Here is a 15,242-nt window from a genome sequence, read left to right on the forward strand (position 1 = left end):
TTAATCTACTAACAAAACGCATTTGACATCATGCTAAATTACATAATATCTCTTGTTGTACCCAATTTCAAAACTTCCACAATGACAATAGTACATAATATCTCTTGTCAGTTTTTACTTCGTATAATTAAGGAAAGATTTCATGGCAAAATTGTCACTTTGTTTAGTACTTTGTCATTTTTGGTGCAATGATAAGTAAACAATAATATAAGTACCAAAAGTTTTCTCATTGGCAAAATTTGTCCAAATATCTGTTTCGACTTTCATAATAATAATTATTTATTGAATAATACTATTTTACTTCTCCACATTTTCTTTTTCTGATCGAAATTTTTATTAACTTCTTTTTATATTGAATCCAATTAATATTTGACACATGGACTCATTATTTTTGCTCCCTCGTTTTTAGCTTTTTTGGTGATGCCCATCAATTTTGATATCTTTGTAGATCTCTAATTATCACTTTGAATCCACCATACTACAACTACTTCGGCCAACGAATTCTCTAAATAGGCTACTGGCGAAATTTATCATATTGGGATACACTCATCTTCGAACTGGAGAAAACCCTCACCTAGGGCAGAAGCCCATGAACACTTGCCCGAAGGCACGACGGTGCAGTGAGGTAAAACCCATTCAGTTCAAGGATCGAACTAGCGATCGCTGCCTACTCGCCTAGTCTCCCATCATCACCAGGTGCCGCTAGAAACTAATGGGGAGAAGCAGGAATTGAACTAGTCTCTCCCTTACCACTCCACCACAAGCTCATTGGCACAACAACTACTTCAATAAACGTCTATTTTTCCGGTGGCTATAAATCCAATTCGTTTTCCAACCCACATTTGATTTCTCATTCACAATTCACTCCAAAGACAATACTGGTTCGAAGATATGGGTGGTGTTTATCCACGTGAGTGGGACTGAAGTAATTAGGGTTTATGTATGTTTAATTACGGCTTATTATGTTTAATTAGGTTTAACTAATGTTTTAAGTAGGTTTATTTAAGTTGTTTTTAGTTTATATATTTGTTTTTTTTTTTTAATTTATGTTTTTTGAGTTTATATATATATTAAACATTGTTATCATTGATACATATATTTTGGATTCAAACAAAGAACAACAAAAAGGCAAATAGATTTTTGAATCCTACGTTATTTGTCATGCAAGTGTTCGATAATTTTTTTACATGAATCTTAACAGTGACACGACCTACCAAATTTTCAATTGATAATAACGTTTAAAACACATAATATAAAGTCCTAATTTAATAATTGTAACAATTTCATGAAAGACAGCAAACATTACAACAATCCGTTGGGTTATATTAATCCTAGTTGTCGAGTTGGGTCAATGGTTGTTATGATCATCCCGAGCATTGGATCGTGCTAAAAACACCAAAGGAAGACCAATAAAAAGGATAACGTCTTGAATACCACTCTCTGACATTCAAGTCAATTAATAGAGTCGTGTCCCCAAAACTCAAGAGCCCTCAGCGACGGATAAGTCATTGGAGAACCCTCATGAAGGTGGTAACCGTGTCGCTCCACAGGTTTTGTTTTCGTCATTAAGAGTTATTTGGTATGTCCCTAGATAATAAATCTAGGGTTATAATTTTCATAAAATTTTCACATATGATAACTTAAAAGACTCCGTTATAGTTTGAATAATGGGATATTTGATTTAAATAACCCCAACTTTGACCAATTGGCTGGTAAAACTCTCAATTTTTGATTTGTACCACACCACTCTCAACGTTCAACTTATTGGCCGATAGCGCTCCCAAACTAACTGAACCCTAACCTAGTTAGTTTTTTTTTTCTCTGATGTGGCACTTGTGTGGTGATGTGGCATCTGACATGGATTTGGCTTTTTTGGTGACATGGTAGCTGACGTGACATCTGACTTGGCTTTTTTGATGGCGTGACACTGGTTTGGTGACGTGGCAGTTGAAGTCAGCAAACTGGTTTAGTGTTGGGGTTAGTTTGGGAGTGCTGTCGGCCAATAAGTTGAAAGTTGGGAGTGATGTTGGTACAAATCAAAAATTAAAAGTGCTATCGGACAACTAATGAAAGTTAGAGTTATTTAAATACAATATCCTTGTAACGACTCCGTTACAGTTTGAATAATTAATACTGTTACTAATTTTATAAGAACCATGTGTGTTGATAAAAGTGTTAATAATAAATATTTGAAAAGAAAAATAAGCTGTTATAGTGAACTAAATGGACCAAGAAACTCAAGGACAAAAAACACATTGCTATATAGTAACGTTAGAGCTAAACCATATATCATGTTATTGTATGCATTCTCTAGATATTTTTCACCACAAAATATTTACTAAATTTTCTGATCTTCAATTTTTCATATAAATTTAACGTTCAAGCTTGTTCACTATCTATGGCTTCAAATGAGGTCAGTTGATATTCACCGTCAATGTTTACAATATATTACATCGTCAATGTTTAAGAGGGGTGCGGCGCAACTTGTCGCCCGTTTACCTGCCATTCTTATGTATTTTTTCTATCAGTTTGATCAGTTAAATATTTGGATTTCGTGTGTCTTGTGACGCAGATCGAGAGCGAGCAAAGCTCGACGGGGTTAAAATACCTATGGCTTTTTAAGAAGATTGTGGCGAGATCTTTGCTACTACTGCTGAATGTATATGAATACGCAAAGGAAAACTCCGTCGACTTCAAAGCAACGATTGTTGCTGCCGAAGACCTCGTCGTCTTTACCTTCGGGCCGTTGTACCAGAAGCTTACGAGTTTGCCTGAAGATATTATGGAGTTTGTTGATGACACGGTACACATATATACTTATACATTAGCTTTTACTCGTTAATTAAAGTAACAAAAGTAACAACTATCGAAGGGCTTGTAGCCTAGAGATATCGTGTGTAAAAAAAACTTGTGTACGTCTCGCCCCTAATGGTTGAGAATTCTAGTCTCAGAGTAAACAAATGTGTAGATTTAGGAGTATATTTAGTGGACGTTTGAGTTAGTTACTCTAAAAAATGTTAGTAAAAAAGAACTAATAGATTTTCTTCTTAGGAATATGATGAAAAAATAACATTGCCAATTAATTAATTTATTATCAATCTTGGATCATCAGATGAAGAATTAGTTTAGATTATGAGACTACATAATGTATATTATTGTTTTATTTATTATATCATAACTTGAAGTCGGATACGCTCTTCCGTTTTTTTTTCTCATATTTTACTTTTTTGTTAGTTAAATGAGAGTTTAGTCCATGTGGTTTGTATCATTTTACCAGTTTAGTCCAAAAATTTGAAACGTTGTCATTATAGTCCAAATAGTTTGAAACGTTGCCATTTTAGTCCACTGGTTAACTTCATCCCATTTATCTGTTAACGAGAACGGCAATTCAGTCATTTTATATGACCGAATTGCCCTTCTAGTTAGCAGAATTACATAAAAAATGATTAAATTGCCTTTTTAGTTAACAGAAAAAATGGATGAAGTTAACCCAGTTGACTAAAATGACAACGTTTGAATCTATTTGGACTAAAATGGCAACGTTTCAAACCTTTGGACAAAATTGACAAAATGGCCCAAACCAGAGGGACTAAGATGACATTTAACTCTTTTTTCCTTATATTTTGTAAGGTTAAACTGTACAACATATATAATATGGGTTAAATTATTGTGCAAGTGGGTCTTAACATACAAAATACCTTTAACGTAAGAAATGAAGAAGGGACTTTTCTTTTGAAACTTTTCCCCATCGTATTAAACACGTATTTTAGTCCTAGAATCCAAAAAAAAATCGTAATTTTACACTAGTAAAGTAATAATGTAATTTTGTAGAGTAATTACTCTACAAAATTATAGCGTAATTATAACTACTATACAAAATTGTAGCGTAATTCCTATAATAACTATTATACAAAATTGTAGCGTAATTCGTATAATAATTACTCTACTACTGTAAAATCATGAAATTTGTTTTTTTATTTACATTTTGCAATTCAATATTATTCTTAAGTAGTAGGGAAAAAAATAAAAATAAATAAAAAATTCCTACTTCACTTCTTACGTTAAGAGTATTTTGTGTGTTAAGATATATTTGTATTTTGTATGTTAAGATATGTTGTAGAGTAGATTATATATATAATACACATGCTACAAATATGAGAAATATAAAACGAGATAACATATAATAAATAATTTAAAGTTAAATCATTTCATTAAAAAAATGCGAAACATGGTTCGTTATAGAAATGACATGTTAACCCTGTTGATTGAAAAAGAGAATAGAAGATCACACAAAAGTTTCTTGATTTTATCTTAATATTATAAGATAAAAGAAAAAATAATCTTCTGTTCTTTATATAAAATATCAAATGACAATTCTGTTCTAAAAGAAATGAACATCATTTTATATTTTATGTTCATTTTAGTTCGTTTATTTATCTGTTCTAAAAGAAATGCACATAATTTTATATTTTATGTTCATTTTAGTTCGTTTATTTAAGTATACGAACATGATTTTATGTTATTTTAGTTCGTTTAATAAATAAATAACTGAAGTTGTGTTTAGTGTTACACATCCGTTACAAAAAAAAAATGTTTATTTTTTTAAACCGTTTGGCGTTTTTTGACTGTTTTGGTTCACAACGTTTAAAAACATGATATTACATGCCCTAAAAAATTAAAAAAAAAATGTTACACAGGGTTTTCTCAATAAAATGAGGTTTCATCAATCATGCATATACTTAGCCTTTGAAACATAATATATCATAATTTTAAGTATTTGAGGACACTATTAACAAGTTTTCTTTCTTGACAACAGTTTGACAAGTATGCTTCATCTAGAGCCAAGGAGTTTGTCACCAAATACAATACTCTAATCTACACAACTAAACCTATAGTCAAAAAACAAGTGATCGCCACCCAAACCATCATTTCACCAATACTCACCACCACCATTTTCCTCCTCAAAACCACCAAATATCTTCTTCGAAACATCACCCCGAAACCCGAACCGCTATTCGGCAAAAAAGACCAAACCCCCCTACAAAACTCTCTCGACGCAGCTAAATCCCTAGTCCCGGACTTAGCCAACCAAGCCGTAGACGCAACCAAATCACTAGTCGGGGGTCTCCCACTCGTGGGTAATGTAGCACAATCTCTAACCACCAACCCAACCGATTTGGCCAACCAAATAGCCGACACCACGAACTCTTTACTCAAAGAGAACCCAATACTCGAGGCAGTTAGCTCGGCTGCAGAAAGCAGTGGCAACGCAACCAAGTCACTATTTGGGGGTCTCCCACTCGTGGGGGACGTAGCACAAACTCTAACCAACCCAACCAATTTAGCCAACCAAATAGCCGACACAACGAGCTCTTTAGTCAAAGAGAACCCAATACTCGAGGCAGTTAGCTCAGCCGCAGAAAGCAGTAGCAAGACAACCAAGTCGCTATTTGGGGGTCTACCCACCAACCCACTCGATTTAGCCAACCAAATAACCAACACAGCAAACTCTTTAGTCAAAGATAACCCAATACTCGACGCAGTTAACTCGGCCGCCCAAAACACACTCGACACCGCCACCTCAATAGTCGGAGATCTCCCAATCGTGGGTGACATAGCACAATCTCTACCCACCAACCCAGCCGATTTAGCCAACCAAGTACTCAACACAACAACCTCATTAGTCAACGACAACCCACTATCCGGGGCGATTAACTCAGCTGCCGAAAACATTGGAAACATTGGAAATAATACCGCAGCAACGGGTACAAAAGCAGCATTACAAGCAGCTTACACGACAATGAAGCTTGCTATGATCCCTGTTATAGCCCAGCTATGGTATGAACTTATGAACAAGTACCCAACACTTGCCCAATTATCGGAATTTATTCTGCCGGTGGTGGAGGTAATGTGTGAGTTGTACAATAAGGCGGTTGCGTTCATGGATGGAAAGGGTTATAGCATAGCTGGTTATTTGCCGTTGGTTCCAATCGATGAAATGAAGGCTGCATACAAGTTGGTAAAGACTTCTAAGGATGGTTTGGCAGCTGTTGGAGATCTAGTAGGGATTGATGCTAATAAAGGTTTGTCAGCTGTTGGGGATATATTAGGGGTCAATAAAGATAAGTAGCAAAGGCTTATGGGTTATGACTTTTAAGAGTGGTGATATTGGTTTTCTTTATGTGTAACAAGTTGATGAGTCTTTATCTTTATGTTGTTTAATAAACCAGGAAAAATGATTGATTTTATTATTCAGTTTTTAACTGTTATATGTTATCAAAATGAGTAAAGAATGAAGCAAAATGAGGCTGTTTCTTTAGTAAGTATGATGATGATGTAATACTCTTCTAGTTATAATTGTTAAAAGACCACAAATATATGTCTCCTAACTCATTACTCATTACCCCTAGAGCTGTAAATGAGCCGAGCCGAACCGAACCAGGGTGGGCTCAAGCTCGGCTCATTTAAAAATCGAATCGAGCCAAGCCGGCTCGTTTAAAACCGAGCTGACTTCGAGCCGAGCTTTTTTCGACCTTTTTTCGAGGGAGCCTCGAACCATGAACTTTTTAAATAGAATAGTAATTTTAAGCGAACTATAAAATGAACAAGAAAAGATTTATTGTTACTTACCTTAATCTATATCTTTTAAATCAATATTAATAATTAAAACTATAGCTTAACAATTTATTTCTTTCGATAAAAAAGTAACCATATTACTAATTAAACAACATTGCTTAGATATATTAGAATATATGTATATAAACACACACTCACACACATAATTTAGGGTTTAATTTAAATATGCCAAACGAGCGAGCCAACAGGCCTACTAATGAGTGAGCCACAAACCGAACCTACTTTGGCTCGGGCTCGGCTCGTTTACAAACCGAGCCGAGCCGATCCAGCTCGTTTAAAACCGAGCTGACTTTGAGCCGAGCTTTTTCGAACTTTTTTCGAGCGAGCCTCGAGCCACGGGCTTTTTAAACAGGCCTAATTACCCCAAATCTGCTAACGCTTTATTATAATTTTTTTTTCTTATTTTAATATATAGAACAAAATAAATTATGTACTAAAGCAAATTACATCATTTAAATATGTTATTCAGACGCTACGAGTAGCATGCTACGCGTGAGGTTTTACTTCGTACGTTTGTAAGCATTATCATCGACACTTTCAAGACTAACCTTACGAGTGGAAGACTTGGTTTAAAAAAAGTGTATGAGGCGCTAGGTGACTGAGACAAACTTGAATCGCTTAAAGCAGACGATAGCAAAGCAATCTCAAGAAGTGGCTTGAGGTGGTCGCTTTATGCGTATGCACTCAGTCGCTTCATATTTAAGGTTCCTAAAGGGCACTTATTTCAAAGCCAATAATATGTTGTAATCCATGAGAACCGCATAATTCATTTGTAGACTTGTAGTCATTACTTTAAACGTAACACATGAGACAGTTATAACCACCTATGTTTCTCTCCCACTACTTACCGTTCATCTTTTGTGTAAAAGAGCATTATGCGGTTCTCGGATGTAACCCTCTGTTAACCGTAAGAGAGCGTGCCATAAAATAGAACCATGCTTCCTACAACGTATAGACGTTTTCCAAAAGCACTCAACAGGGTTCTTTATTTAACACAAGAGTACAAGACACACATTACATTTACCCGCGTTTTAGCATGAGATTATAGCGGTCTTGGATACAGCTAAAAAATGTAAACAACGAGATGGAAATATTCAAGTAAAGTGTTCATTCGAAATACCACATGAAATAACGCTTGCATCAAGATCTGACACATCCCCAACATGCCACGGTTCCAACTGCACGACCACTGTGTAAGAATGTAATAATGATGTCAACCAACAAGTTTTCAGTACAACGATTATTTTATTTTATCATTCCGTGCCAAAATAACTAACATTCTTTACGAGATATCGACAATACCATCAACAATCAATCACTTTTAGTTAACTATGTGTCATAGTTGTCAAAAGCGGCTATAGCCACCGCTATAGCGCGCTATGTAGCGAAGCGGCCAAGTGTCGCTATTTGGGTCATACGACCAACAGCGTGAATGGCGACAATTTCTTTTTTATGTAAATAGCAATTAGATATAGCTATAAAATAGCTTGATTTATAGGTTTTTGTTAAATATACATGTAAAATAGCATATATACAAGGGTATTTTGATGTAATATACACATAAAATTTTCAAAATTCTTTTTCTAGTGTAATCGCTATTTATAAAATAGCCGTCGCTATTTGTCGCTATTCGCTACGTAGCCTATAGGTGCCTTGTCGCTATTCGCTATCAACAACTATGCTATGTGTCATGTCAAACAGATTATGCTCCGTTTAGTCTTGTAAATAAAAATCGTTATTATGTCATTCAAATGTCTAAAAAGTACCAGCAGGCTACAACAGTTCCTTATGATTGGGCCAGGATACTATCCAATCATCAGTAATCAACCACAACTAATATCATCAAAGGGTTCATGATAATCACGAGAACCGCATAAGAAAGTGAGTTATGTTATGTATCACAGTTAGAGCAATACGTACATATGTTTATGCGGTTCTCATAGTTCTTTGCTTAAATTCATGGTTTTAAAAAAACGTTTGAGGCGTACGCCTCGAGGCGAAACGGCCAAAAAACGAGTCTGAGGCGCGCCTCATGGTGTTTTTAATGTATATGCGCCTCAGAGGGGCTGAGGCGCTAAGAAAGCTGCGCCTCAGGGCATTTTGATAGCTGTTTTTGATTTTTTGTGTCAATTTCAAGCATTTCATGTCTTTTTTAAGTGTGTTTTTGATGAATCTGATTATGAAATTAGTTAGTATTATTATTTTTATAATATATATATATATATATATATATATATATATATAGGGGAAGGTTCATTTGAGAAGAAATTTAATGTGAGAAGAAAAAGAAGAAAGGGCATATTAGTAAAATACTATTTCATTTATAACTCATATAATTAATTTTTAACTCTTTAATTAATTAGTCAACTAATCATTAATTATCCTACAAATAATCTACAAAACCTACACATATCAAAATTTTCCTACATATACCTTACACATTATAGAATTTTATCCTACACAGTCGAAATTTATCCTACACATCTCGAAATATATCCTACACAACTCGTAATTTATCCTACACAACTAGTAATTTATTCTACACTTTAAATTAAGTTGTTTTTTTTTTAATTTGAAAAACTTTATATTTGAAAAGGAGTTACAAATGTAATGTAGTTAGTTATTAAAGGGGAAGAATACAAATTAATGATTTTTGTAAGTTTACCAATATACCCTTATATTAAAATTAAATGAAAATATTAAATGAAGTAAAATGAAGCATTCTTATTGGTTGAAACTTCTTCTTTTTTCTTCTTACAAAAAAACTCTTCTCATTTGAACCCTCCACTATATATATATATATATATATATATATATATATATATATAGGGAGAAGATCATGCGAGAACCACTTCTTATTACGAGAACCGCGAGAACCAATGTGAACACATCCAAAAATGCCTAAAAATAGGTAAAAATCACACAATTTTTTTTTTTAATATTCTTTATATAAAAATCGCTACTTTTCGAAGCCAAAAAAAAATTAAAAAATTTTTTTTTTTTGGCCACTAAAAGTAAGTTTTTTTTTGAGAGGAGGGGGTTTAGGTTTTTTTTTTGGGGGGGGGGGGGGGGGGGGTGTTAGGTTTTTTTAGCTATTTTAGGTTGTGTTCACATTGGTTCTCGCGGTTCTCACAATAAGGGTGGTTCTCGCATGAGCCCCTCCCTATATATATATATATATATATATATATATATATATATATATATATATAATTTTTATATTTATTTATTAATACCGCCTCGCCTTACGCCTCGTTTCGCCTCGAGGCTTACGCCTCGTGAGGCGAAGGGAAAACGCCTCGAAACTCGTTTCCGTTCTTTTAAACCTTGCTTAAATTATTGGTTATGTTTTGAAGCTAGGCAATAAAGCTTCAGGACAGAAAGAAATAAACGAAGTTACAGCTAACATCTTCATCGTAAAGAATATTCAAAAGAAACTTACAATCTATTTGGATGATGATGAATCAGCTTGGTGTTGAAGAAGATCATCATACGGATCCCTACGGCCTTCAACCTGGCTGATCTGAGCATCCCAGAAGATTTGAGCATTGTGACGGTCAAACGTCCAGAAACCATACGGACGAATTGGATAGCTCCACATTTCCTTTGTCTTTGCGCAACGTTCCTTCATGTGATAAACATGATCTCTGAACTTTCTATCTCTTTCAGCTGGATCTTCCATCATCCTCAGGATTAAGTTCTCGGCAAACTCCATTATGAAAGACATCTCTGTTCTCGTGATTACAAAAAGAGTTAATTACTGTTTTCGTCCCTATGGTTTGTCAAAAATCACTATTTCAGTCCATTAGTTTAAAAATTGCGATTTCAGTCCCTGTGGTTTCACTTTAGTAACCATTTCAGTCCACCTCATAACCATTTCAGTCCCTGTACTAACAGAATAAATGGATTGAAATGGTTACGAAAGTGAAACCATAGGACTGAAATGGTTACAAAAGTGAGACCACAGGGACTGAAATCGCAATTTTTAAACTAATGGACTGAAAGAGTGATTTTTGACAAACCACAGGGACGAAAACAGTAATTAACTCTTACAAAAAAGACAAAAAAGCAGAACATATCATGAAAGGGTACGGTTTAAAAAATTGATGTAGTATTAAACCTTAAACAAATGAATTCACACTTTAAAACTACAGCAAAAGCTTACATGTTAATTATCTCACACAGAAAATGCTAAGCTCTGGTTATGAGACGGTTCTATGTGAAATTCTAGCAATAGAAGGAACAGTACAGTGGTATAAAGCCATATTCGTTCATTTAACTTTAACCAAACACAAACATATAATCGAACACATTTTTTTGTTCGTGTTCGTTTATTAAGGAAATGGGCATGTTCGTGTTCGTTTATGTTTGTTCGTTTAAAAGCTAAACGAACTTGGTTTAAAAAAGCGTGAGGCACTCCGAAGCGTTTTGGTTCCAAAAGCTTTATGCGAAGCTTCAAGCGCGAAGCGAGAGCTTCACGTATACGAAGCGCTCAAAATTAAAAAAAAATAAAAAAAAATATTGTACACATCAATATGACCTATTCTACTTGTTAATCAATAATAAACACAAAAACATGATTAAAAAACACACTTAACACATAAAAAGCATAGTTAAAACATAAATTAATGTCAAAACACACTTAAAACATAAACATAAAAATAGTCTTTAATCAATAATCATCATAATCAAGTACGTATTCATCTCGGGTCACCAGATGAGGACTTTTCCGAGGCAGCAGTAGTGCTGTTTGATCCTGAGGCCATTATGATTTCTAAACAGAAATCAAGTTGCAGAGAGAATAGAAGGAGAAAGAGGAAGACAACGGCTGATATGTTAAAAGACAGCGGCTGATTATTAGGGTAAAGAAGTAGGGCCTCATTTAAACCCTATTTAAAGACTATTGGGCCTAAAAAATGGCCCAGATGTGACCTGATTGGGCTGAAGCGTCGCTTCAAACCATTATCGCTTCGCGCTTAAAGCTCGCTTCAAAACGCATCACGTGTCGTAACGCTTCAGACCAAAAAAAGCGCTTTTCCAAACGCCTCAGCGCTTCACGCTTAAAGCGCGCTTAAAGCTCGCTTTTTTAAACACAGTAAACGAACATAAAGTAATTTTTTTATATAAATTAGTGATTAATTACGATAAATTCTATTGGGAAACCCAATTTAATAACTAGAAACCCCAATTACCAACTAGTTATATTTATATAAGTAGTTATAAAGTTTCTTTTATGTTTAATATTTATATAAATATAACTACATATGTATTTAAATTGAAACGAACATAAATGAACAAACACAAACAAATGTAAATAAATGAAAACAAATGAACGAACATAAACGGACGTTCACGAACAAAACATGTGTTCATGTTCGTTCGTTTATTAATAACAAACTTCCCCCGAACAAGTTCACGAACAGTTCATGAACATTCGGTTCGTTTACAGGCCTAGCCATATATGTAACACACTTAATTGAGTATACAATCACATGCATTTCAATACAAAATTCACAAACAACAGAACCAGCCCTGAAATGGCTGAAACTCATAAGTCTATGAACAGTGAACATGAACCAAAATATTCACCACCAACCAAAACTTTGAGGAAACTCAGCATCACAAAATAAGATATGTTGAACACTAAACCATATCTATCTCACAAGATCACATCAACATGAATCACATGCTTTGAACAGTAAAATTATGAATAAAACACTTCAACTCCAGAAATGAGCATGAACAAAATATGTGCTGACAGACTAATTACGAATTAATCAACTAACTAGACAAAAACCACAAGTTATAGACTAAATCGAGCATTCGGCAATATGGAAGATAGTCAAAAGACAAATCAACGCAAATTAAACATTTAACTAGGTGAAAAATGTATATACAGTTAAATAAAGATAGTTCATTCAATTAAAACTCACAAAACATATAAGAACAGGTACCAAAATTGATCACAAAACCCTAGGTTTCAGAATCACTTTCTCGTAGTCGTATATAGGCCTAAGTTTGTATAATCGAATCAAACACTACAGCTCCATAAATACGAATCGGAAACATGAACATCATGAAACAATATTCATAAATCAATAGCAGCAGCTTGTTTTACAGATTATAAAACGATAGATTCCCGCATTTGATACAAAAAAATATAAAAAGTTGAACACAAAACCCTAGGTTTCACATACACTTTCACATAGATTGATAGATAGACCTAAATTTAAAATAACTAAATCAAACACTACGGCTCCATAAGCACGAATTGGAAACACAAATTTCATGAAACAATGTTCATGAATCTATAACTGCAGAACATTTTACAGATTATGAAACAATAGATTTCCGCATATGACACAAAAAATATACCAAATCGATCACAAAACCCTAGGTTTCACAATCACTTTCACATAGATCGATAGATAGACCTAAATTTATTTATAACTAAATCAAACACTACGGCTCCATAAGCACGAATCGGGAACACAAATTTCATGAAACAATGTTCATGAATCTATCACTGCAGAACATTTCACAGATTATGAAACAATAGATTTCCGCATATGATACAAAAAATCATACCAAATCGAACACAAAACCCTAGGTTTCACAATCACTTTCACATAGATTGATAGATAGACCTAAATTTAAAATAACTAAATCAAACACTACGGCTCCATAAGCACGAATCGGAAACACAAACTTCATGAAACAACGTTCATGAATCTATAACTGCAGAACATTTTACAGATTATGAAACAATAGATTTCCGCATATGACACAAAAAATCATACCAAATCGAACACAAAACCCTAGGTTTCACAATCACTTTCACACAGATTGATAGATAGACCTAAATTTATATATAACTAAATCGAACACTACGGCTACATAAATACGAATCAGAAACATGAATTTCATATAGCAGTGTTCATGAATCTATAACTGCAGAACATTTTACAGATTATGAAACAATAGATTTCCGCATATGATACAAAAATCATACTAAATCGAACACAAAACCCTAGGTTTCACAATCACTTTCACATAGATTGATAGATAGACCTAAATTTAAAATAACTAAATCAAACACTACGGCTCCATAAGCACGAATCGGAAACACAAACTTCATGAAACAACGTTCATGAATCTATAACTGCAGAACATTTTACAGATTATGAAACAATAGATTTCCGCATATGACACAAAAAATCATACCAAATCGAACACAAAACCCTAGGTTTCACAATCACTTTCACATAGATCGATAGATAGACCTAAATTTATTTATAACTAAATCAAACACTACGGCTACATAAATACGAATCAGAAACATGAATTTCATATAGCAGTGTTCATAAATCTATAACTGCATCACGTTTTACAGATTATGAAACGATAGATTCCGTACTTGATAGAAAAAAGTATACCGTAAATACATTTGAAAACAAAGAACAACACGAATCGATCGATATGATTAATCAGAAGAAACAGGAGTAGATAATTTACCTGTTCAGTTGATCGGAGAGTATGAAGAAGAAACGCAGCTACAATGGAGATCGAAGAAGATGTGATACAATAAGAAACAATTTGGGCCCTTAACACTTATTGGGCTACTTATGGGCCGTTATAAGCTGAGTTGTAGACTCTAGGGACCTAAAAATAAACCGGTAACTATAGGTACACAAAATAACCGGTTAATTAACTGTAGCCAGTTATTAACTGAAACCGTAATTGGTTAAGAACTGCTTGAGAAATAACCGGTTAGTGGTTATTTTTAACCGTAGGTTAGTAACCGGTTATAAATATATAGTATAGTGACTGGTTACTTTTAATCGGTTTTTAAGCGATAGACCGGTTAACCAAAAAAATACGAAAAATTCAAAAAAAAAAAAAAAGACAAAAAAAAAACTTGTTATCAACCGAAAAATAACTTGCTAAAGTCAAAAGGTCAAATTAACCGATATAATCGGTTAACCAAACTGGTTATTGAAATTAATCGGTTTGTGCACCTCTAACCAACCCTGAGGTTTGGGATTATTGTGTTGAGAATCGGTTTTTACCCGAATCAGTTAGAGGCCGCCTAAAAAGCTGATAAAAACCAGTGTAAACGCTAAAATCGGTTTTAAACCCGATCCAAATCGGTTTGGTTTTCAACTCTAAATAAGGTCCTTAACCCGAACAGTTTGGGCCAAACCAGTTTGAGACCAAGCAAAAAGAACCGGGCTTGTTTATAACCCGAATCAATTTGGGCCCAGATCGAGTTTCGTACACCTCTAGTTATTTATCCAGTCCGTTTGATTTTGGGCCCTCGCACGAACTATTTTCGAATTGTTGGGCCTTTTCTGATTGTCACTTTTTAGAACTGAAAAGTGAAAATAAAATAGGGTGTATTCCAAAAAACCTAAGAAAATAAATAAATAAAAATATTGAATTCGCAAATTTATATTAAATCCTTTCAAAAGTCACAAATTCAAATTACGTCGGATTATCCGGCCCTAACGAGCCTGAGCCCGAGCTCGAGCCTAAAATACAAAGATTATTTACGAGCCCAAACAAAATTTTAATTCTTTATATATATATATATATAATATAATAAT

The 15,242-nt window shown here is 34.1% G+C and overlaps 2 protein-coding genes across 6 annotated transcripts; one reads left to right on the forward strand and one right to left on the reverse strand.

Annotated features, from left to right (window-relative positions):
• Positions 1–2,301: 2,301 nt before the first annotated feature.
• On the forward strand, positions 2,302–6,263 carry LOC110871612. 2 transcript variants are annotated; one of them, XM_035976345.1, is made up of 4 exons: positions 2,302–2,413; positions 2,573–2,803; positions 4,817–5,117; positions 5,286–6,263. In XM_035976345.1, exons 1-4 carry the CDS (start codon positions 2,399–2,401, stop codon positions 6,128–6,130), a joined length of 1,392 nt encoding a protein of 463 aa, XP_035832238.1. In that variant the 5' UTR covers positions 2,302–2,398; the 3' UTR covers positions 6,131–6,263. The 2 variants fall into 2 exon arrangements, with proteins under 2 accessions (XP_035832238.1, XP_021976004.1); XM_022120312.2 differs by having other exon boundaries at positions 4,817–6,263.
• Positions 6,264–7,594: 1,331 nt separating this feature from the next.
• LOC110871615 lies at positions 7,595–14,272 on the reverse strand. 4 transcript variants are annotated; one of them, XR_004864571.1, is made up of 3 exons: positions 14,152–14,214; positions 10,079–10,408; positions 7,595–7,825 (listed from the first exon to the last, which is right to left on the reverse strand). XR_004864571.1 is itself a non-coding variant. In XM_022120322.2 (3 exons), exon 2 carries the CDS (start codon positions 10,361–10,363, stop codon positions 10,082–10,084), a length of 282 nt encoding a protein of 93 aa, XP_021976014.1. In that variant the 5' UTR covers positions 10,364–10,365; positions 14,152–14,272; the 3' UTR covers positions 7,595–7,825; positions 10,079–10,081. The 4 variants fall into 4 exon arrangements, 3 of the variants coding, with proteins under 3 accessions (XP_021976014.1, XP_021976015.1, XP_021976016.1); XM_022120322.2 differs by having other exon boundaries at positions 10,079–10,365; positions 14,152–14,272; XM_022120323.2 differs by having other exon boundaries at positions 10,079–10,370; positions 14,152–14,241.
• Positions 14,273–15,242: the final 970 nt, after the last annotated feature.

The sequence above is a fragment of the Helianthus annuus genome, chromosome 8 (genome assembly GCF_002127325.2).
Source record: "Helianthus annuus cultivar XRQ/B chromosome 8, HanXRQr2.0-SUNRISE, whole genome shotgun sequence".
NCBI lineage: Eukaryota > Viridiplantae > Streptophyta > Magnoliopsida > Asterales > Asteraceae > Helianthus > Helianthus annuus.

Bases quoted from the DNA above. Each gene is read 5' to 3' on its own strand.
- LOC110871615 (XM_022120322.2), bottom strand. From the start codon at position 10,363: ATGTCTTTCATAATGGAGTTTGCCGAGAACTTAATCCTGAGGATGATG.
- LOC110871612 (XM_022120312.2), top strand. The intron at 2,804-4,816 runs GTACACATATAT...TCTTGACAACAG, and splicing joins TGGAGTTTGTTGATGACACG to TTTGACAAGTATGCTTCATC.